This window comes from Olea europaea, chromosome 5, assembly GCF_002742605.1.
Source record: "Olea europaea var. sylvestris chromosome 5, O_europaea_v1, whole genome shotgun sequence".
Classification (NCBI taxonomy): domain Eukaryota; kingdom Viridiplantae; phylum Streptophyta; class Magnoliopsida; order Lamiales; family Oleaceae; genus Olea; species Olea europaea.
The window spans coordinates 14,613,684-14,637,348 of record NC_036241.1 but is presented as its reverse complement, the minus strand read 5'-3'; the positions used below and the strand labels follow the sequence as shown (position 1 = coordinate 14,637,348).

Genomic DNA, 23,665 nt, shown 5'->3' with positions numbered 1-23,665 from the left:
TTTTTTTTTTTTTTTCATTTTTTGTCTGTTCTCTTAACTTTCTAATATATTTTTTTTTTGAACAAATATGAATTATTTCTATTTAAATCACTATTTAAGGTAGAGATGTGATAGAAAAAAAATTGTAAGAAATGTTTAAATTTTCTACTATGTTAATTGAAAAATTTTAATTAGTGTGAAAATAGGGAAAAAAAAAAGGAAAAAAAAAAGGTTTATTTTTGTGAGATGAATGTAGCGTTAGTCAGGTTTTGATTAGTTAAGCCTCATAAGTTAATGACTTTTATATTAGTTACAGAGCCAACCCACTCATTTGAGATGAATTTAAGCAGAAATTGTGAGACTCGATGTAATATTGTCACCCCATAATCATTTTTTTTCTAGACTTGTCATAGGTTAATCTTTGTAATTATTTCACATGATTTCTTGAATTCTCTTAGAATGTTTTCAAGGGAAAAATACAGAGAAGGTATCCAACCTTTATGAAATGAAGATCTGAGTCCTCAATCAAATTTTCAAGTCCTTCCCAACCATTACGAACTTTTTGTAAACCATCAATGTTTTCCTCGAAGTTCTACAAATCTTGCATATCGCCTCTCTTTTTTATTATTTGGACGTGATAGATTGTGTTTGTTCCTACACGACACTCATGATTGTTGAAGTAGAACCAATAAAATTCAATGAAATCTAACGATAAAGTTATATTTCCACCGCATAAATTTTCCAAACTAGTGGGATATTTGTTAAGGGAATAAATCTCACATCGGTTAAATACCGAAATATTGATCAACTTAAATTGATCTTGAGTCACTCCTCTTAATATGGTTGACCTTATTAAAATGGACCCCAAATCTTAACATGGTATCAGAGTCTAATAAACTCCAACGAACTATTCGATCCGATTAAGTCTAAAAAACGAGCACACGAATTTCAAGATTAGTCTGCTAAAAAAGAGCCACCATCTTGCGGGGACATGTTAAATGAATAAATCTCACATCGGTTAAATATCAAAATATTGACCAACTTAAATAAATCTTAAGTCACTCGTCTTAATAAGATTGATCTTATTAAGATAGATCCCAAATCTTAACAGTATTTAGATCCTAATAAATTCTCAATCTATAATCCAACGATTATTTAACAATCTTATAGTCGGGATTGTTGTGACTTGTCTTAATAATATATTGAAATTCAACGATCTCAATAATATTATACTTCTGATTAGTTCATTCTATGTACAGTGTATTTCATTCAAAATATTCAACAAGATTAGTAGTTGTACCTAACCTGCTTTACAAGGATGACAAATGTATCACGACAACAAATTTGAAATTTTTTTAACTATGACCAGAAACTGTATTAATATCAAATGCCAATCTTTTCTTCCTAAACAAGTGTTGTGTATTAAATGTGATCTTTTTCTTTACTTAAGAGAGTGATTTTTAGGAATATAATATCAAATAGGTGTTTTAAGGGACTTGAAACTTCACAGGTGGCTTTTAATGTAGGATTTTATTTTAAGCTTTTCTTCTCAGGTCTCTAACCATTCCATTTTTGGACTCGTGCAGGATTTTTCTCTTTCAACCATAAAGAAACTTTTGATAAAGTGTCACCACTTTCCTGGAAAGTGAATCAAATATGAGTTCAAAGTCGATTAAATGCACCATTGAGAACTCTCATCTTCTCAAAGGAGAATCTTGAAAATGAATATGAATACTTATAAGTTTATATTCTGTTTGATTCACTTACTTCGATCAATATCAAAAATATCGGCTTTGACAGACAGTATCATTACATCCCAATCTCTTAAAGATGGCAAAACACTGGTTTCAGAAGGGGGGAGTTTTGAACTGGGTTTTTTTAGTCCAGGTAATTCCAAGAATCGGTACTTGGGAATTTGGTACAAGAACATCCCAGTAAGAACCGTTGTTTGGGTTGCAAATAGACAAAATCCTATAAAAGATTCGTCTGGCACACTGACGATCAATAGCACCGGTAGTCTTGTACTTTCAAGGCGGAATAATAGTGCTGTATTGTACACAAAACCATCGAAGGGCGCTCAGGATCCAATATTACAGCTTTTAGATTCAGGAAATCTTGTTTTGAGAGAGAATATAGATGGAAACACAGATGTTTATCTGTGGCAGAGCTTTGATTATCCATCTGATACGTTGTTACCCTATATGAAGCTCGGGTGGGACTTGAGAACTGGTCTTAATAGGAGACTATTTTCGTGGAAGAATTCTGTACACAAAACCATCGAAGGGCGCTCAGGATCCAATATTACAGCTTTTAGATTCAGGAAATCTTGTTTTGAGAGAGAATATAGATGGAAACACAGATGTTTATCTGTGGCAGAGCTTTGATTATCCATCTGATACGTTGTTACCCTATATGAAGCTCGGGTGGGACTTGAGAACTGGTCTTAATAGGAGACTATTTTCGTGGAAGAATTCTGATGATCCATCTCCTGGAATGCTAAGTCGTGGGATAGAACTTGCTGAATATCCTCAGATAGTTATGAGGAAGGGATCAAGAAAGATATATCGAAGTGGTTCATGGAATGGCATGCAATTTAGCGGTGGTCCTGAATTAAGGCTCAACCCAGTATTTGAATATAAGTTTGTGTTTAACCAGGAGGAGGTTTACTACATGTACCAGCTCAAGAACAAATCTATAATCTCGAGGCTTGTTTTGAATGAAACCACTTCTTCACGTGAACGCTATGTATGGGTGGAAGCAGATCAATCTTGGAAGCTTTATTCAGTAATACCTCGAGACTATTGTGACAATTATGCTCTATGTGGCGCAAATGGAATATGTTCCATCAGTAATTCACCAGTTTGCAGATGTTTGGACGGTTTTAAACCAAAGTCAGCCCAAAGCTGGAACTCGATAGACTGGTCACTTGGATGCATACGCAATGAGACTCTAGATTGCCAGAGTAAACATGATTTTATGAAAATTTCAGGCTTCAAACTGCCTGATACTCCGTATTCTTGGGTTAACATGAGTATGAATCTTGAGGAATGCAGAAAGACATGCTTGAAGAATTGTTCTTGTATTGCCTACGCAAACTCAGATATTAGCCGACAAGGCACTGGATGTATCCTTTGGTTTGGAGATTTGGTTGATATTAGAGAGATTACAGATGGGAGGCAAGATCTTTATATAAGAATTACTGCTTCAAACAGACGTATGTCTTTCATTCTAGGTTGCAGTGGCTTGGAAAACTTTATGTAGCGTCAACTTGTTACTTGCATTTCTTGTTGGTTTTACTGATCAAAATTGCACCTTTGTGACAGCTTACAGACCTCCAGTGAAAATACTAGTGGTGATTGTGACTGCCATTGCTGTGTCCTGCGGAGTGCTTCTTGTGAGTTACTGTGTTTGCAGGTGGAAGATGAAATCTGAAGGTAAATTTTCGGGAATTTGCCTCTCTCTTTGAAATGCAAAGATGGATATGAGTATAACAATCTCCAACTATATTCTTGAAACAGAGGAAAATAATGGAGGAGACAACATCAGTGAAGTAGCAAATGAAGATTTGGATCTACCCTTATTTAGCTTGGCTACACTATCTCTGGCCACGGAGAATTTTTCTGTAAACATGAAACTCGGTGAAGGAGGATTTGGACCTGTCTACAAGGTAAGCTCAACATGATCTCAAGAAGAATATTAGCCTTTTATAGTACTTGGTAAATGGATCAAGTAGAGATGAAAAATTTAATTTTCTTGGAGAAAACATCGGTTTTCTAACAATATATAACATTCAGGGCACACTAGAAGACGGGCAAAACATAGGTGTGAAGACATTGTCAAAGTATTCTGGACAAGGACCAAATGAGTTCAAGAATGAAGTTAAACTGATCGTAAAACTACAACACAGAAATCTTGTAAAGCTTCTTGGCTGTTGCATTGAAGGCGAAGAAAAAATGTTGGTTTATGAATACATGCCCAATGGAAGTCTGGACTCGTTCGTTTTTGGTTCGTATTCTGAAAAGATTCTTCAGCAATTTACTGAACTAATGAATCTGGCGTCATTTTCTTGGACAAAAATTAACTTATGTTTTTTTGTCAGATCAAACAAGAGCAAAACTATTAGATTGGTCGAAGCGGTTCAATATCATTTGTGGAGTTGCTCGGGGACTTCTCTACCTTCATCAAGATTCCAGGTTGAGAATTATTCATAGAGATCTCAAAATGAGTAATGTGTTACTTGATAAAGAGCTGAATCCAAAAATCTCCGATTTCGGAATGGCAAGAACTTTTGTAGGCGATCAAAGTGGAGAAAAAACAAAGAGAATAGTGGGAACATAGTATGTCCAAACAAAACTTTTAAATGCACATCATCTACAACTGCAATGTTTTCATTGCAGTCTTACGTAATCATTCATTTGATGCTTGACAGTGGTTATATGGCTCCGGAATATGCATTTTATGGGTCGTTTTCCGTAAAATCCGATGTCTTTAGCTTTGGCATTCTACTACTGGAGGTCATCAGTGGAAAGAAGAATCGTGGATTTGATCATCCACAGAATCAAAATCTTATTGGATATGTAAGTGTTAAACAAATGTAGTGTAAAATTTCTTCCAGTGTTTGATTTGAGTTACATTTGTTACGATTCAGGCGTGGAGATTGTGGACAGAAGGCAGGCCACTTGAATTGATTGATTCATTGCTGGAAAATACAGGCATTCGACCAGAGATGTTAAGATGCATCCATACAGGTCTCTTGTGTGTGCAACAATCTCCAGAAGATAGGCCAACAATGTCATCAGTGATTTTGATGTTAAATGGAGAAAGTACATTGTCTCAGCCAAAATACCCTGGTTTTCTGATAGATCTGCTTCCAGGTGAAACTTGTCCTCTAACCAGCAACAATGAACCTGGCTCGGCCAATTATTCTTCTATTACGCTGTTGGAGGCTCGATGACCATGTCATTCCCATTGGAGATCCGGTGAATCACTACAATATTTGATTCACGGGGTTGTCATCATTTCACACAAATTTTTTCATCATCGTGTTAGAAATTTTTTAAAATCTTATTCATTGTATTTATAATGCTCCAAGTGAGAACCACTTCAATAGACATAAATCTGTATCAATCAAATCAAGCTGTTGCCATTTATTTATTTTTTTAAACCCAACGAAATTTTCATATTTATTTGATAATTTGTCCGCTCTGCCTTTCCTAGTGAAGGAGAGAGAGGGTTTAACAAGTTGATGCAGCTAAGAAAGAAAGTCTTGTGAAAGCGATTATAGGCACACTTCTATACTCATTGATCCACTGCTTGATATGCAATATTTCAAGCCCTTGACCTCTGTTACTTTCAACAATCAAACAAATATCATTCTCACAAGAAATTTTCTTACTAAGATATCAAATCATCAAAACCTGACCAATTTTCTATATCTCCCAATTTCTCTGTGTTCAATGTGAATAATATGAAAAATTCACGCACGGTTTACAGTTCATTTACGGATTGTTTGCAGACTTGATAGGACTAAAAAAGAAAGTGAAGTTAAGAACTGAATATTGTTCAGTCATATACTGCGTACTGAACTTGTCCTCGGGGAAAAAGGAGTACTGTTAAAATGCTGAAATTTTAGGATGATGCAAGTATTCAGGTTGCACTTTGTAAATTGATTTGGCGTAAAACAAGAAACGATCACTCCAATCATAAGTTGCTGGGATTCGCAATGTCTTTGTTAAAATCAAGTAACTCTTCCCTCTTGCTTTGTACTCGTATAACTTAGTACTAGATGGACATTAATTTGTCAGCCAGCTTCTTGGAAATGCACCAACCAATTAGAGAGATGCTTCCCTTACATAATTTCTACTCCAGAAAAAGAAAGCAGCACCTTGGTATTGATAACCGTGTAAGACAGTCCATTTGTTAGCTAGCATCCATGTTTAGTCTACCGAATTGGACAATATTAAGAGAGAAAAGAAGATAAAATTTTGTTAGCGCAGTGCTGTCAGTGTCAGTCTACTAAACATGTAATGGGGGGAAATTTGTCTATTTGCCATCTCAAATAAGTGCTGTTTCATTATTGATGATTTTGATTCCAAATGTGTACTACATACTGCACATTACATAGTTGTACAAACCTCGTAAACTTATTCATTAGCGAGCTTCCAAAGATGTAATAGAAAAATAATTAGCTGAACATGGATCCTTGCTCGATGAGGGGCCAGTTTCACCTGGAATCAAGTCTATCAGAAAACCCGGGTGTTTTGGCTGAGGTAGTGTACTTTCTCCATTTAACATCAGAACCACTGATGACATAGTTGGCCTATCTTCTGGAGACTGCTGAACACACAAGAGAGCTATGTGGATGCATCTTAACATTTCTGGTTGAATGGCTGTATCCTCCAGCAATGAATCAATCAATTCAAGTGGCCTGCCTTCTGTCCACAATCTCCAACCCTAAAACGAAGAAAATGTTACTAATTTGAACACATGAAGAATTTAAGGATTTATATTGTTTCACACTTACATATCCAATAAGATTTTGGCTCAGTGGATGATCAAACCCTCGATTCTTCTTACCACTTAATATCTCCAGCAGTAGAATGCCAAAGCTAAAGACATCTGATTTTACCGAAAACAACCCATAAAAAGCATATTCAGGGGCCATGTAACCACTGTCAAACATCACAAATAAACTATTACACAAGGAGAAAATGAAAACATAGCAATTGTAGCAGTTTGTATAAAGTTCTGTTTGGGCATACTATGTTCCAACAACTCTCTTTGTAGTTTCTCCACTTTCATCGCCTCCAAAGGTTCTAGCCATTCCAAAATCAGAGATTTTTGGGTTCAGCTCTTTATCAAGTAACACATTACTTGCTTTGAGGTCCCTATGAATTATTCTCAATCTTGAATCTTGATGAAGGTAGAGAAGTCCCCGGGCAACTCCACATATGATGTTGAAACGCTTTGGCCAATCTAATAGCTTCCCTCTTGTTCGATCTGATCATTCAAAAAGAAGTTATTTCATTTTCCAACTTAATTTCCCAAAAACAGCAATATATAATTAGCTGAATCCAGGAAACAAATGCATTAGTTCAAGTAAATTTAAGAAGATTCATTTTCAGCTACGAACCAAAAACAAATGAATCCAAACTTCCATTGAGCAAGTATTCGTAAATCAATATTTTTTCTTCTCCTTCAATGCAACAACCAAGAAGCTTTACAAGATTCCTGTGTTGAAGTTTTTCTATCAATTTCACTTCATTCTTGAACTCATTTATTCCTTGTCCTGAACTCTTGGACAGTTTCTTCACAGCAATGTTCTGCCCATCTTCTAGTGTTCCCTGAAAGTTATAAATTGTTGGAAAACTTATGGATTCTACAAAAAGTTAAATTTATTCTTCCTTCCCTTTATCTATTCACTAAGTACAATAAAAGCTCAGTTTTGCTCTTCAAATCATGTTAAATTTACCTTGTAGACAGGTCCAAATCCTCCTTCCCCAAGTTTCTTCTTCACTGAAAAATTATCAGTGGCATGAGATATCGTAGCCAAGTTAAAGATAGGTAGATCCATATCTTCTTTTGGGCACTCAGTAATGCTGTCTCCGATTTCCCCTGTTTCCATAAGTAGTTGAGAGGTTGGTAGAAATATATAAAATGCTTAATGACTAAAAGAAGTTTTCAAACTATCATCAATTTTCTTTTTATAAAGAAATCATTCTTTGCCTCTGCAAATTCAGCTCTAATATAAAATTAAAAGCAACGCCTGCAATTGGTAATGCTAGTCGTCAATGGTTGTTAATCAAACCGAACAACAAGAAACTATTGATTGATTCGGTAGCCTATAAACATAAGAGGGAAATAAAATCTTTCTTTTTGTGTAATTTTTACCCAAACTTCAACTTCTTTCAATGCGAAGAAGCTCAGGTAATGCTAGCAGGTAACTTAATTAACATGTATTGGCTAGGGGTAGGATCGTCTCTAAAAATTTACCTTCCAACTTCGTCTTTCTCCTGCAAACACAGTAGCTGACAAGAAGCACTACACAAATTGCAGCAATGGCAGCTACAATTATAACTACTACTCGCGCTGGAGGTCTATCTGCAGTTAAATTGGTGCAATATTGATAAGCTGAACAAACGACGAAGTGCAACATGACACTAAACTTTGCCAAGATATGAGCTTTACTTGAATAAATATAACAATTAATTTTCTTCTGTACTGAACCAGCCAAGGCACTAGAACCAAGAACGGAGGAAATACCTTTGTTTGAAGCTGGCATTCTTATATAAAGATCTTGCCCACCATCAGAAAAGGTTCTAATGTCTACCAAATCCCCAAACCAAAGAGCACATCCACTGCCTCGTCCACTAATATCTGAGTTTGTGTAAGCATTACAAGAACAATTCTTCAGGCATGTCTCTCTGCACTCCTTGAGATTCATACTCTTGTTTATCCAAGAATGTGTAGTATCAGGCAGTTTCAAGCCCGAAAATTTGATGAAACCATGTTTCCTCTGGCAGTCAAGTGGCTCATTGCGTATGCATCCCTGTGACCAATCGATAGCATTCCAGCTTTGAGCTGACTTTGGTTTAAAGCCTTCCAAACATTTGCAAACCGGTGAATCACTGATGGAACATATTCCATTTGCACCACAGAGAGCATAATTGTCACAATAGTCTCGTGGTACTGATGCATAAAGCTTCCAAGATTGTTCTGCTTCCAGCCATACATATCGTTGTCGTGAGGAAGTGGTTTCATTCAAAAGAAGCCTAGTGATTACTGATTTGTTCTTCAATTGGTACATGTAGTAAACTTCCTCCTGGTTAGACACAAACTCAAATCCAAATACTGGGTTGATCCTTAATTCAGGTGCACCACTAAATCGCAGGCCATTCCATGGACCACCTCGAAAAAACTTTCTGGAGCCCTTCCACATAACTACCTGAGGATAGTCACCAAGTTCTATCCCATTACTTAGCGTTCCAGGAGATGGATCATCAAAATTCTTCCATGAAGAGAGGCCCTTACTAAGACCAGTTCTCAAGTCCCATCCAAGCTTCATGCCCGGCAACAGCGTGTCTGATGGATAATCAAAGCTCTGCCACAAATAAACATCCGTATTACCATCTCGGTTATCTCTCAGGACAAGATTTCCCGAATCTAAAAGCTGTAATATCAAATCCTGACCTCCGTTCGATGGCTTTGTGGACCAAACAACACTATTATTCCGATCTGAAAGTACAAGACTGCTTGTGCTATTAATCATCAGTGTGCCAGATAAATCTTTTAAAGGATTCTGTCTATTCGCAACCCAAACAACAGTTCTGATTGGGATATTCTTGTACCAAATTCCCAAGTACCGATTACTGGAACTTCCTGGACTGAAAAACCCCAGTTCAAAACTCCCACCTTCTGAAGCAATTGTTTCGCCATCATTAAGAGATTGCGATGTTGTAATACTGTAAGTTAAAGCAGATATTTTTAATAACGAACATAATAAGGGCATTAAACAGAATACATACCAAATATTATTCATTGAAATTTCATGCATTTTCTTCTCTTTTTGTTGAGAAGCTGGGATTCCTCAATGAAGCATTACATATAACGCGCCCATTAACTTCCAAGGAAGGGCACCAAAAAGTCTGACAACTGATGACTTCACATTGTAAGACGATGGTGACCTTTGCCATTAATTTCTCTAAGGTTGAAAATTCCATGCCCAAAGAACAATTTCAATATAAACTACCAAGAAAATTGGTAGAAGCCTGAGGAAAAAAGGAAGAATTAGGATAGTGCTATGACAGCTACCTGTTGAATTTTCAACATCCATTATTGAGATTACTGTACACAATTGATATTTACAATCAGATGGCAATTGGCTGCGAGTAATTAAAAAAAAAAAAAAACCTTCTTCAAAACTTTCCCGAAAGAAGCAAAACATAACTTGAACTGCGTAATAAATAGTTAAATACACTAATTATTCTTGGGTTACGTAACCTTTGGTGTCCAAATTGGACGCAAGACCCAAAAATAACCCATCACGTTAGTCCCTCGTTGATAATGATTAAAATTTAGATTTTAATTTACGTTAAAGCTAATAATTAATTTTAATAACTTATATCATAAAATTCACAATTTTTCAATCATATATTTTCATCAATTTTTATCAAAATCAGTAAATTTTAATTAGTTAATAGAAATATGTGTGTATTTAGGATTATTCTCGAGGTACATAAAGAAGGACATAAGGATGTCCATTTTTGGACACCCGACACCTCCATTGCACGCCCCTCGAATAGGGGGGAGCGCATCCATGTGGTTGAGATACTGATGCTGCAATTTAATTGCATTATGCAACCTGGGCAAAACAGTCAGGCATCACTTCATTGATCTGGATAGGGATGGAGAATTTTATGGTCCCGACACCCGTCTTGGCTTCGAATCTTATTTTCTTAATTGGATTTCACTACTTGTACATGATACGGTGCATATACGATTACTGAAAATGATGCAAAAGAAAAAAATGAGATAAAAATTTAATTGTGTATTAACCAATAAATGGTAAACAATCATGTGACATTATATAATCTTTTATGTAAGCTTCGTTATACATGTAACAAAGCTTTTTTTACTTTTATGCTTATATTTTTAACGATCTTGTTAACATTATCAAATAATTTTGACATCTCCTTGACAGAATGTCACATGATATTTTATCATTGACTAATTTTAAAAAAGTCAGCATTTTTATTCAATCACTTGTTATCATACCTCATTCTATCATCCAAAATGTTAAAAATCGTTGACAAAGTAGATTAATTCTAAATTTAAAGCATGTTTCTAAAAACAAATAAGTGGATGAGACGATAAATCAAGATGTCTTGTCTACCAAAAATTTCTGACGGTATGAGGTAACGAGGAGGATCACTCCGTCCAAAAATAAAAATGTAAAAATGTGCATTATGAACATAGACTTTGCATTCGGAAGAGACAAAAAAATATAAATTATATATTGTTCGTTTTCAAAAGAAAATGTTATCATTCAAGAAAAGTAACTAATGTGGATTAATAAGATCTCTAAAATACGTAAATTCTCAAATATTGACACGAAGTGCTTAGTTGCACCTTTTTATCTGCCAAACAACACAAAGCTATAAATTTGTCATTACCAACTTGCCAAACGCGTTAAGAAATAATTTTTTACAACATTGGATAATTGTGCAACGACTTTAAATATTTTTTTGAATTTCTGTATACTTTTGAATCTAATCATCAACAATGAACAACTAAAACAAAAAAAAAAAAAAAGGTTATTAGTTGTCACGAAATATTAGTCCAAGAACTTGATTTGATGGAATTCAAGTTCAGTTTCACGCTACTAATTTTAAACAGGACCAATCCAATTGGCTCAACCCGCAACTTATGTATTTACTTCGGTTGCTTCTTACTTTCACCAACAAAGCACAAGAATTTGGTGATGTTTTGCTGCTACAAAGAAGAAGGAATGATGGAAGAAATACTGTTGAACTCAAAAAGTACAAAGGGGAGAATAACATAGAAGAGCAACCACTATTTTCTTTCTATGAAAAGCACGCACGAGGTCACAGTACCAAAAGGAGGCAATTTATGGGAACACGTCATAAACTAAGTTTGTGCCGTTATAGGGTAAATGGACCAAGACATATAAAGAGCCCTCCATTACCTAAATATTTAGTTCATGAGAAACTTAACTAATCAAGCTACTTTCAATAGCCCACATTATTTTCAGATGAGCCAATAAATTGATGTGTTGATGATAATTTCACTGTCGCTGAAACTTAATTCAAATTGTTTAATATTGTCGCCTGAGATTTATTGAATATCAAAATCAACAAATCTCCGCCTCGTTATCTAATGAACCTATAAGCAAACAACATCAAGTTTATACTTACCTAATCCAGATAACCAAATAAAACTGAAATCGCTAACTTTACCTAGTATCTCGGACCCAAAACACATATCATATATGTTTCATGTACTCATCAAAGGTTAAGGTCAAGAACACCCAAGTAGAAAATAGGTAATCACAGTAATGAATCAAGAGCATATAAAACATGCGAAAAAGATATAACAAATTATCATGCATAGAACTTTTCAAACATTTTAGTCAAGCAAAAAATAGTTGACTAATTTCAAGTTAAGCAATCAAAATAGCCAACATACATAACAAATGCATAAATGATCTTACGAAAAAATATCACCACAATTGTCCTACCACATTCTCTATAGCTCGCATTTCGGGAACACATATCTCTTCTCCTCGTCAACAATTGTCATTAGATTGATCACTACTCATTTTTAACTGATGAACCATTATAAATCCTAAGTCAAAGGGATGGTTCATTATCACTACCTCACATCTCTTAACTTAGATAGATAATAAGCCTCCATCTAATAGAAGTGGGGTGCTCCAACCGATCAATATTCTCACAGATAGAGAATTCCAACATTTAATCACATTACCTTTTCGTGATCCAAATGTTACTCTCCACATCCTCCATATATATTACCAATGCACCCTCAATATATTGTTCGTTTTCAAGCAAAATTAAGAAAGAAAGTAAAAGAAATAAAATAATTGAATGTAAGGTGAAAATTCAAATGATAACTTCATTCAAGTAACTATTGTGAATCGATAAGATCTCTACAATACGTAAGTTCTCAAATATTGATGCGGATTTTTAGTTGCACCTCCTATAACCGGGGTTGTTCAAGGGGCTTTATTCCTTCCCAAAAAACTAGTTATTAATTTGTCATTATCAACTTGCTAAACTCATCAGGAAATAATTTTTTGCAGCATCAGATAATTGTGCAACAAATTCAATTTATTTTTGAATTTCTGTATACATATCAAATTTCCCAAAAAAAAATAAAAATGTTATTTGCTATTATTAATAATTACAAGTGAATATCTTGAAATCCTCTCTGTTGAAGAGCCTCTTCCAAGAAAAACTCAAACTGCTCCATCAACTCAGGGCTTAATCTAAACATCAAAATACAGAATTCCATCTGATTGAGAGCTCCACCTCCATCAAAATCACCTTCATGCCATAAAGATCATTATCTGAAAAATCTTGTGTTAGGATTATCGACCCAACACCAACAAACAATCGTAAAACAGTAAAAATAAAGCAAGAACAAAAATCGAACACAGAAATTTTCACCCAGTTTAGCCTGAAATGGCCTAATCTGGGGGCCTCAGAGGTAAGCCCATCACTAGCAAGAAACCTTCAAGAGAGTGTACAACCAGTTGAAGAAACCACATCATACCCACTATATGATCATCGATCCACAAGGATCTCTCAATAACTCGAAAACCTAGCCACAAGACTAGATAAAACCTTCCCAAGAACACACTACAGATTTACCAGCCACAATCAAGGCCTAAAACTCTGTACCATAGTTCTATCATCATCAAATAACAACAAGATTATTACAATAACCTTCACTGGTTCTTCAATTCAAAAGAGAAAGGAAGAAGCAGAAACATGAAGGAACGAGAGAGAGAGAGAGAGAGAGAGAGAGAAACTTGAAGGGACAATTTCTGCCAAATGAAAAGAAAAGTGCCGGCTGACTTCTTCTCATCAACCCTTAAAGTCTCCTTTTGCATTAATTATATGAGACTAAATCTCAACCATAGATGTGGATCAATGGTCCATAAATGATAAGAGAAAAACCACAACTCTAGTGACATTATTTTATCCAATAACCGAATGCCATCTGTCCATGGCGTATAAAGAGTAGAAAACGTTTTTTCACTTATGGATGTGTTGTTTGAGAATCACGACTTCACAAATCTTCACCTTGGTTCTCAAACCGCGCACTTCCTCTCTTGTTGCTATAATGCTAGTGACAGAACCTTACCCTACATCATTGCCCAAGTACCTGCACAAAAATCAACCTGTATCAATATTAAGCAATGATAAACAAGATTTGAATTTATTAACAGTCAGTATTTTAGTCCCCATATCAGCAGGATTAAAATCAGTATGAATTTTCTCAAGAGCCATTTCACCAGATGAGAGTTTTTCTCTTATGAAATGATACTTCACCTCAATGTGTTTTGACCTTTCATGATAGACAAGATTTTTGCTTAAAAGTAAAGCACTTTGACTATCAGTTAATATCACAGGTGGAGTATTTAGAAAATTCAGTTCAGTTAAGATCCCTTTAAGCCACATGCATTCTTTTACACATTCAGTAATTGCCACATATTTAGCTTCAGTGCTAGACAAAGTTACAATTGATTGAAGTTGAGACTTCCACGTAATACAATTATCACCAAGTGTAAAAAAGAAGGCAATTGTAGACTTTCTTTGATCTTTATCTCCAGCGAAATCGGAATCCACATATCCTTTAAGAGTTAATAGTTTCGATCCCTTTTTGAACACCAATCCTACATTTAGTGTCCCAACTATGTATCTAAGTAGCCACTTTAACCCAGCCCAATGTGGTTTTCCAGGGTTTGCCATAAACCTACTTAAAAAACTGATTGAATATGCAAGATCTGGTCGTGTTGTAATCATGGAAAACATAACAGATCCAATTGCATTGGCATATGGGATATTTGTCATATCTTTAATTTCAGATTCAGTTTTTGGACACTGGGCTGATGAGAGATTCATATGGGCAGCAAGGGGAACATTGACGGACTTAGCTTCTTTCATGCCAAACTTCATTATAACTTTGTGTAGGTAGGGTTCTTGTGATATGGTTAGCATGTTTTCTTGCCTATTTCGATTTATCACCATCCCTAAAATTTTCTTGGCATTTCCTAAGTCCTTCATATCAAATTCAGACTTTAATAGGTTTTTCAGCCTCATTATTTCAGCTTTACTGGGGCTGGCAAGAAGCATATCATCTACGTAGAGTAGTAGATACGTTTTAGACCCGGTTTTAGAATTATTATAGTATAATTAGAATTATTATAGTATAAACAGTGATCATATTCACTCCTTCTAAAACCAATTTTCAAAACATATGTGTCAAACCTTATATACCACTGTCTTGGACTTTGTTTCAGTCCATACAGTGATTTTTGCAATTTACAAACAAAATCAGATTCCCCCCTTTCTTCAAAACCTTGAGGTTGACACATATAAATGTCCTCTTCCAATTCCCCATGTAAAAAGGTAGTTTTCACATCTAATTGTTCTAATTCCCAATCAAATTGAACAACTAGAGCCAAAATGAGTCTTATGGTTTTATATTTGATTACAGGTGAAAAAATTTTATTGTAATCAACTCCCTCCCTTTAAGTGAACCTTTTGGCTACAAGCCTTGCCTTATACCTCAAAGGATCAGATTTAGAAATACCTTCCTTAAACTTAAAGATCCACTTACACTGAACCACTCTTTGGTCTTTGGCTTCTTTACAAGTTTCCAGGTTTTATTTTCAAGAAGGGATTTCATTTCTTCTTTCATTGCTTCTTTCCATTCTTTTGACTTAGAACTATTCATTGCTTCTTCATAAGAAGAGGGTTCAGAATGTTCTACGTTTTCACCAGAGATGAGGGCAAATTTGGTCAGATTATTCATTTCATACCTAGGGTTAGGTTTAATCTGTCTCCTGTCCCTATCTCTCACCAATTGATAATCTCTGGTACTAGGTTCATTTTCTGGGTAGTTAGATGCCATTGTTTCAGATTCTGTTTCAGTTCCAGTTTGGGGTGGATCAACTTCACCTTCATCAGTATTTTCTATACTTTCAATGACCTGTACAGGTTTTGATTCAGTTACATCAGATCTGCTGTTATTTAATTTTGCCAACTTCACCTCACTTTGGGAAGTACCCTTTTCAGCCAGATCTGATTTATCCATATTATTCTTCAAACAAGGCATCTCAGTTTCATTAAACACCACATTTCTACTGTTAATGATTTTTATTCCTTTAATACCAAGTACCCATAACCTGTACCCTTTAACTCCTTCAGGGTATCCAAGCATAACACACTTGGTAGCCCTCGGATCTAATTTTCCCTCAACTTGATGTGCATATGCAGCACAACCAAAAACTCTTAAGTGTGACAGATTTGGTAGTTTTTCAGTCCATAGTTCCCGTGGAGTTTTAAACTCTACAGAACTATAAGGGGACCTATTTATGAGGTAGGCAGCAGTGCATAAAGCCTCTGCCCAAAATCCTTTTGCAAGCCCAGAACTGATCAGCATACATCTTAACTTATTCATAAGGGTTCTATTCATTCTCTCAACAACCCCATTTTGTTGGGGAGTATGCTTAACAGTTCTATGTCTAATAATTCCTTTTTGCTTGCAAAAATTATCAAATTCAGCATTGCAAAATTCCAACCCATTATCTGTCCTTAAGGTTTTTAATTTCTTGTCCAATTGGTTCTCAACCATCTTTAACCACAATCTGAATTTTTGAAAAGTTTCATTTTTGGATTTCAAAGGGTAGGTCCAGACCTTTCTAGAATAATCATCAATTTTAGAAAGAAAATATTTATCTCCGCCAAAGGTTGGGTGATTTTCTGGCCCCCATAAATCCGCATGGACATAGTCCAAAGGTCTATTTGTTGTGTGTGACCCGGTCTCAAAACTCACTCTATGAGACTTCCCTAACACACATGTTTCACAAAAGTTAAGGGGTTCGACTTTATCTTTCCCAAACAATTTTTGGTCATTAAGATACTTTAAGCCCTTATTTCCAATATGACCCATTCTACAATGCCACAATTCAGATTTGCACTCAGTTATAGTTAAAGAATTTGAGTCCTGGGAATTAACAGCTTTTCCCATTAAGTAATATAGCCCATTCCTTTTAGGCCCCTTCATGACTACATGAGATCCTTTCAAGATTTTCAAAGTGTTATTATCAGATTTAAATGTATGTCCCTCATCTTCAAGAATCCCCAATGAAATGAGGTTTCTTTTTAGATTTGGGACATGTCTCACATTTTTAATCAGTCTAACACTTCCATCATACATTTTGATTGAAATGTCCCCAATTCCCAATACATTTTGTGAATTGTTATCACCCATATATACTTTTCTGGGTTCTATCTTCTTGTAGTTATGAAACCAAGATTTGTTTGGGCACATATGAAATGTACATCCAGAATTCAGAATCCAATTAGTATTTGTTTCTTCATTTGTCACAGTCATTACAAGAAGACTGTCAAGTTCAGAACTCACAGCAGCATTATTTAACTCAATGTTGCTGGATTCTTTTAGCTTCTTCTTTAGCTCATAACAGTCTCTTTTAAAATGTCCAAGTTTCCCACAGTGATAGCATTTTTTATTGCTTTTGTCTCTTGATTTAGATTTGATTTTGGATTTGGACTTGAATCTTTTGTTCTGGGAATTACTTTCCCTCTTTTCTGGTCTTCCTCTCACAAATAAACTCTCTTCTCTTGAGTTTAGTTTAGATTCTTTCTTGACTTCCAGTTCCCTAGATCTTAGGGCATTTGTCACGATTGATTGTGTTAATGCATCTCTTGAGTATTTTATAGCATTTTTGATATCCTTATAAGAATCAGGTAAAGAGTTTAGAAGGATTACTGCAAGATCCTCATCTTCAAATTTTTTATCATTATGAGCAAGACTCTTCACCAGTATGCTAAAATCACTCAAATTGGTTTCCAGGTCTTTCCGATCATCCATTTTAAAACTAAACAGTTTTTCCAGGAGATAAATTTTATTTGGTAAAGTCTAGGTTAAGAACAAGTTATCTAAGGCTGTCCAAAGATCTCTAGCAGTTTTGGATTCTTCTACTTGTCTTACAATATTATCAAATAAGTGCAGGATAATCGAACTATAAGCTATTTCATTCATTTCAAGAATCTCATCTGGTTTGGCTTTAAGTTCATCAGAATATTTGTCAGGGTCGTCCAGGGCTTTAGCAACCCTCGTTGGACCAATATGGCCCTCATTTTTTGCTTCCAAATCGAGTAATCCCCCTTTCCATCGAATTGTGATAGTTCGACTTTCGAACCCATCATAAGTTCTGAAAAGAGGTGGCTACTACTGGAAGCCATGACAGACACCTCAATATATGATTACAAAAACAAAACCAAGAAACTTCCTAACTGATTTAAGGAATGCAGATTACAGAATGAAAAACAATTATCCTAACTTGCACAACTGAAAAACAATGTACACAAGCAATCAATGTGTTGGAATTCAAGGAATTACTCAACAAATATAAAGAACTTTGAATAATTCCTAAAACATGCTCCTATTGTTAGATCAATTATCAATGCACAATGTACAATTTCAGTACTTAATCCACAGAACAATAAACATGCAATTTTGTGCACCAAAATTATACGAGCTCTTTTATTATTTAGATCTCACCCACAGCACCGTTGAACAACAGTGCAATCACAAGTGTTTCAGAGATCACCCTATCACCTGCCAAAACTGGAGCCGGTCAGGGGTTGACCAATTTTCGTTCTTAACCTTCGCACTTAAATAGAAAAATTAGTCTCCTAAACATCTGTGCAGATCTTTAAGATCTGGACAGAAATTAAAATCTCAAGAAATATCCAAAAAAAATATGCTGATTCGAAAAAAATATGTTCGATCGCTTAACCTTTTTCTCAACCCACTGAAATATCCTCAGGGCAAGGTATGTCACGCAGATGCCTCGAAAACCGAGCTCTGATACCAGATTTGTTAGGATTATCGACCCAACACCAACAAACAATCGTAAAACAGTAAAAATAAAGCAAGAACAAAAATCGAACACAGAAATTTTCACCCAGTTCAACCTGAAATGGCCTAATCTGGGGGGCTCAGAGGTAAGCCCATCACTAGCAAGAAACCTTCAAGAGAGTGTACAACCAGTTGAAGAAACCACATCATACCCACTATATGATCATCGATCCACAAGGATCTCTCAATAACTCGAAAACCTAACCACAAGACTTGACAAAACCTTCCCAAGAACACACTACAGATTTACCAGCCACAATCAAGGCCTAAAACTCTGTCCCATAGTTCTATCATCATCAGATAACAACAAGATTATTACAATAACCTTCACTGGTTCTTCAATTCAAAAGAGAAAGGAAGAAGCAGAAACATGAAGGAACGAGAGAGAGAGAGAGAGAGAGAGAGAGAGAGAAACTTGAAGGGACAATTTCTGCCAAATGAAAAGAAAAGTGCCGGCTGACTTCTTCTCACCAACCCTTAAAGTCTCCTTTTGCATTAATTATATGAGACTAAATCTCAAACATAGATGTGGATCAATGGTCCATAAATGATAAGAGAAAAACCACAACTCTAGTGACATTATTTTATCCAATAACCGAATGCCATCTGTCCATGGAGTATAAAGAGTAGAAAACGTTTTTTCACTTATGGATGTGCTGTTTGAGAATCACGACTTCACATCTTGTAATCCCAGCAAAGCAGAATTCCTTTTAAGACTCAAACGTAATAACCCCTTTGCTAGAATCCATCAATAAATGAAACCCAGTACACAGTTCTGCTATTAGACCATCCCCACCGAGCTTCTTAACCATGAGGGGCAAAAAATCTTGAAAATTGGGCTCATTTTTTATGCCAAAATGAGATTTTTTAAAACCTTTATTTGGGTTAGAAATGGGATTATTTTGGGATGGTGCGTGGAATAAGGGGTGGTGTAATATAAGGAAAAGATTGAACGGGTCGGCCGCACGCAGGTGTTTTTGATGAAGGAGAGTTGCCTGGTTGGGGTTGGCATTTTGGACAACTAAGGGACAGTGAGACTGAGTTTACGAAAAGGTGAAGACTGAAGAAAAGGCCTGGCCATCATGGATATGGGGAGCTGGCTTTGTTTTTTAATGCAGAAGAAATTGCGTCTTGGTTTCTTCAGGGCGGTGCCGCGGTGGTCTTGTAATTTCTCTCTATTTTTTTTATTTTTTTTTGTTCCTTATTCTTTTGGTGGGATCTTCTTGTCATTTGACAGAGTTTTTTTTATAAGAATTTTAGCACATTTTGATAAAGATTAATGAAAAGATGATTAAAAGGTTAAAAAAATTTAGCAAAAACAAGTACAAAAGGTAAAATTTTAAGAACACAACAAAGAATTGATTGGTGTTGGCAGGAAAGTTAACAATCTGCTAAGCCCTTTGTTCAATTTAAGCAAAAAAATCTAGAGGGTGTTTGGTAGATATTTTTATGTAAAAATGTATTTTTGAATAGTAAATTGATGGGAAATGTGTGGTTGAAAAATAAGGAAAAAATTTTGATTTACGTGTAATATTATTTTAATAAAGAATGTGTGGTTGAAAAGAAGAGAGAGAAAAATGCATTTTCAAAAAAAATGGGCACCAAACAGACTCCTAATTTTTGGTAAACGGATGAAAAATACAATTGAAATGACAATTAAATGAATAAAAATGAAAACAACCCAGATGTCTGATATGCAACATACTGACGCCATGCAAACCCTCGCACCATTTCATCATTTGTCCCCATTTTGCACAAAAAATTTGGTGAAATTCCTCTCCAATCTAACATCATAATTTGCACCAAATAATTAATATCCCTTTTTTCACTCTTTTCAATGTTGAACCAAATTTTTGTTAATGATATGTGCGCAAGTTGTTTGTCATACAACAAATCTTAATTCTTATAATAATAGTTGTTGACCTCGAAAATTAAACCTTCTACGTGGTCAATCGAGAGCTACTCCACGTATTCCTCTCTGCTCACAATCAACGCACGGTCAGACGCACACGGTCTGGACCAGCGGGGGTGGTGGCGACCGTATACACTCCGACGATCAAGTCAAGTTTAAGAAAATTTACTTTGCTCTCAAATCATTTGTGATTTTCGGCATTTTTCGAGCATTTTCGGCGAGAAATATCAATTACTGGTGACCTTACACCATTTCCTGACCATTTTCGACTTGGGAAACCTCTGAATTTGTAAGTTTCAGTAACTTTTGGGATATTTACTTTCTTAAAAATGGCTTCTGAGGGAAGTTCTGATTCGGGGAGGGGGCTAGAATTAGTGAGGATGGACAAGCCCACTTTGGCGACACTTGGGGGGAGAATATATGGAAGAGGCCGGATAGCTCGGTTGATCTTCTGTGCACTGGGGGATGTCCGATTACCCCTCCAAACTAAAGGAGGCCGACCTAGAGAGACTTATGGTAGAATATAGGATTCTAGATAGCATAAATCTAATCCTCCCTGAGCCTGAAGAGAGGGTCTGCTATCCTAGGTCGGGGTGCGTGGTCATAAGTGAGGCTATCCTTAGAGCCGGCCTTAGGCTTCCAATTCACCCTTTCTTTAGGATGGTACTTAGGTCCTATGGATTAGCTCCGACCCAACTCAATCTGAACTCTTGGAGCCAAATGGTGGGCTCCTGGAAAGAGGCGTCACTTGGGTTGAGATGCCCTTCTCTGTCTTTCAGACCCTTTATATCCCTAAAGTAACAGCCGGGAGGGATAAGACCTGGGGCTGGTATTACCTTACTTCATGGGGTTCCCATACTCCTTTCGTGCTCGATCTATCGAGCTCCATCAAAGAGTAGAAGAGCTCGTGATATTGGGCCGCAGGACGATGAGACAAGATGGAAGGGGACCCCCTGGCCCCTCTTATGGTCCCCACGAAGTACTCGACACTTAGTGAGTATCGCAGTTGCGTTTCTTTAAATTTCTCTTTGGTTCAGATCGTGACTAGCATTTGTATTTCTCTTGAAGGTACCCTTCCTCTGTGCGAACTGTCTTCTAAAAACTTTGACACCATTTGCATCATCTATCAGCTGCCTCAGAAAAAGAGGTCATACCATTGGCTGATCAGCAAAATCTACACTTCGTTACACACGACCTCATGGCATCTCAAGGTAACTGTCCCGAAGCCTTTACCCTTCAACATTTCTAAACTCTTTACACTTGTACTAATTCATCGTTTGTTCCTTGCAGATAACTTCAACAAGAAGATGCCCGTACGCCCTGACTTTAAGACCATTCAAAGGATGATGGTAGAGGCATGGGCGCTGAAGACCTCCTCCTTCACTTCCTCCTTCGCCTATAAGAAGCAAATGGAGGACCTGGTGGATGTCAGTAAAAGGCTCCAACCTCCGACGGAGGAGGAGGTGCCAGAGGACTCCAAGGCCGACCTATTGCGGAAGGGCAAAAAGAGTGTCACCCCTTCAAAATGCCCAACTGTGGGGAGGCCACCCCCCATTCTGAAGCAGACTACAATCCCAACCGGGGTGACCATTCTGGAGAAGAGGCCTGCACCAGCAGAGGTTGCTACTGCCCCAGCCACTTCGCCACTTGCTGCCGTGCCTATTGTCCAAGTGCCGGGGCAGCAGAGGAGAAAGAGTGCCTGTCCCTCTAAGAAGGTCGACTTCTTGGGATCAACTCAGAGGAGTCGGTGAAAGAAGTGTTGGAGACCCTTCCTCCAAAAACGGATGTGGTGGCGGTGGTCCACAACAAATACTGGACCGAAGAGTGGAGGGACCACACCGCTTCCTGCACAACCGAAGACCTGGTGGCGGCCAAGAGTGCTTGCATGGCCCAGGCTCTCAGCACCAGCATCCAACTCGAGGGCTTGGTGAAGGATATGAATGCTAAGGGGAAGGACCTCATTAAGTGCCTCGAGGAGGTGATGAGTATGGGGACACTGTGAGAGAGGCCCGGGCCAAGGCCACTGAGAAGGAGAAGGGACGAGAGGAGGCCGAGGCCTAGCTGACTGCCGCCAGAGCAGAAGTGGAGTGGCTGAAGAATGAGCTATTCGAGGTGGAGTGCCAGGTGGCTGCCATGACTCGACGAGTGGATCATGCCAACGAGCACCACCGGCTCGCTACGTAGACTCTGGAGGCCTCAAACAAAGAAAAGGCGGAGTTGAGGCAAAAGGCGAAGGCACAATCTGAGGAGATCGCCTCCTTGAATGAGGAGTTGAAGTCGGCAGGGGAGGTGGCGGTTCAGAATTTCATTGACCACTTTGAAGAACACCCCCTGTACGACGACTTCGCCAACTTTTGGGCTTCCTGAAGTGCCCAAGGCTTGTTGGGTAGGCCGAAAGAGGTTCACCCCACTCTGGACATCTCCTATTTGGCGGTAGAGTTCGGGGGACTAACTGGAGGTCGGCCTAATAGGCTTGCTGAAGAAGCTCCGAAGGCCCCGGAGGTGGTCAAGGCAGAAGTGGTCCGAGAAGACCCTCCAGTAGAATAGGGCTAACTTTGTAATGGCTTCGGCCTTTTTGTATTTCAAATTCAAGTAAATGAAATGAAATTTTTTGTTAAGTATTGGTGCTTCTGCTATCTTATTGTATTGATTTGTTTACCCTTGTATGAACATTCAAGACAAAGCACCTCTTAACAATAACCAGTTAATAACAGAAGATCGGATCACTCAAGTTAATATGAGGCGGACCACTTAAGTAAACATGAAGTGCCTCTTAACGTTAATCAGTTAACAATTTGAGATCGGATCACTTAAGTAAACATATTGAAAGACTGAGAAAACAATTTACTAACCGATGTGGCACAGAACCGAAGTTTCATTACTTTGACAAATTACACCACACTTTACCAAGGCAATTTCAGCACTTAGTAAGCTATGTAATTTACAATTGAGATCAGATCAGAATACCCATTTATTAGACAATATTGAGATCGGATCGGAACAAAGGCTCATCATTGATAGTACTTCCTCAAATGTTCGATATTCCATTGATGAGGTAGT

General features: G+C 37.0%; 2 protein-coding genes and 1 pseudogene across 7 annotated transcripts; 1 reads left to right on the top strand and 2 right to left on the bottom strand.

Moving 5' to 3' along the window:
- The first annotated feature begins 1,380 nt into the window (after nt 1–1,380).
- On the top strand, nt 1,381–5,165 carry LOC111394773 (G-type lectin S-receptor-like serine/threonine-protein kinase SD1-1). 2 transcript variants are annotated; one of them, XM_023020755.1, is made up of 8 exons: nt 1,381–2,043; nt 2,255–3,193; nt 3,303–3,413; nt 3,498–3,646; nt 3,774–3,984; nt 4,079–4,316; nt 4,409–4,556; nt 4,628–5,165. In XM_023020755.1, the coding sequence occupies exons 1-8, from the start codon at nt 1,701–1,703 to the stop codon at nt 4,931–4,933; spliced, it is 2,445 nt and encodes an 814-aa protein (XP_022876523.1). In that variant the 5' UTR covers nt 1,381–1,700; the 3' UTR covers nt 4,934–5,165. The 2 variants fall into 2 exon arrangements, with proteins under 2 accessions (XP_022876523.1, XP_022876524.1); XM_023020756.1 differs by lacking the exon at nt 1,381–2,043 and having other exon boundaries at nt 3,100–3,193; nt 3,310–3,413.
- An 859-nt stretch (nt 5,166–6,024) lies between these two features.
- LOC111394775 (G-type lectin S-receptor-like serine/threonine-protein kinase At4g27290) lies at nt 6,025–9,741 on the bottom strand. Of its 5 annotated transcripts, XM_023020761.1 has the most exons (9): nt 9,504–9,736; nt 9,169–9,393; nt 8,242–9,079; nt 7,972–8,079; nt 7,451–7,593; nt 7,112–7,322; nt 6,741–6,978; nt 6,503–6,650; nt 6,025–6,432 (listed from the first exon to the last, which is right to left on the bottom strand). In XM_023020761.1, exons 3-9 carry the CDS (start codon nt 9,041–9,043, stop codon nt 6,130–6,132), a joined length of 1,953 nt encoding a protein of 650 aa, XP_022876529.1. In that variant the 5' UTR covers nt 9,044–9,079; nt 9,169–9,393; nt 9,504–9,736; the 3' UTR covers nt 6,025–6,129. The 5 variants fall into 5 exon arrangements, with proteins under 5 accessions (XP_022876529.1, XP_022876526.1, XP_022876527.1 ...); XM_023020758.1 differs by having other exon boundaries at nt 8,242–9,440; nt 9,504–9,740; XM_023020759.1 differs by having other exon boundaries at nt 8,242–9,393; nt 9,504–9,737.
- A 3,177-nt stretch (nt 9,742–12,918) lies between these two features.
- Nucleotides 12,919–20,407, bottom strand: LOC111394288 (annotated as a pseudogene).
- Between the last annotated feature and the right edge of the window lie 3,258 nt (nt 20,408–23,665).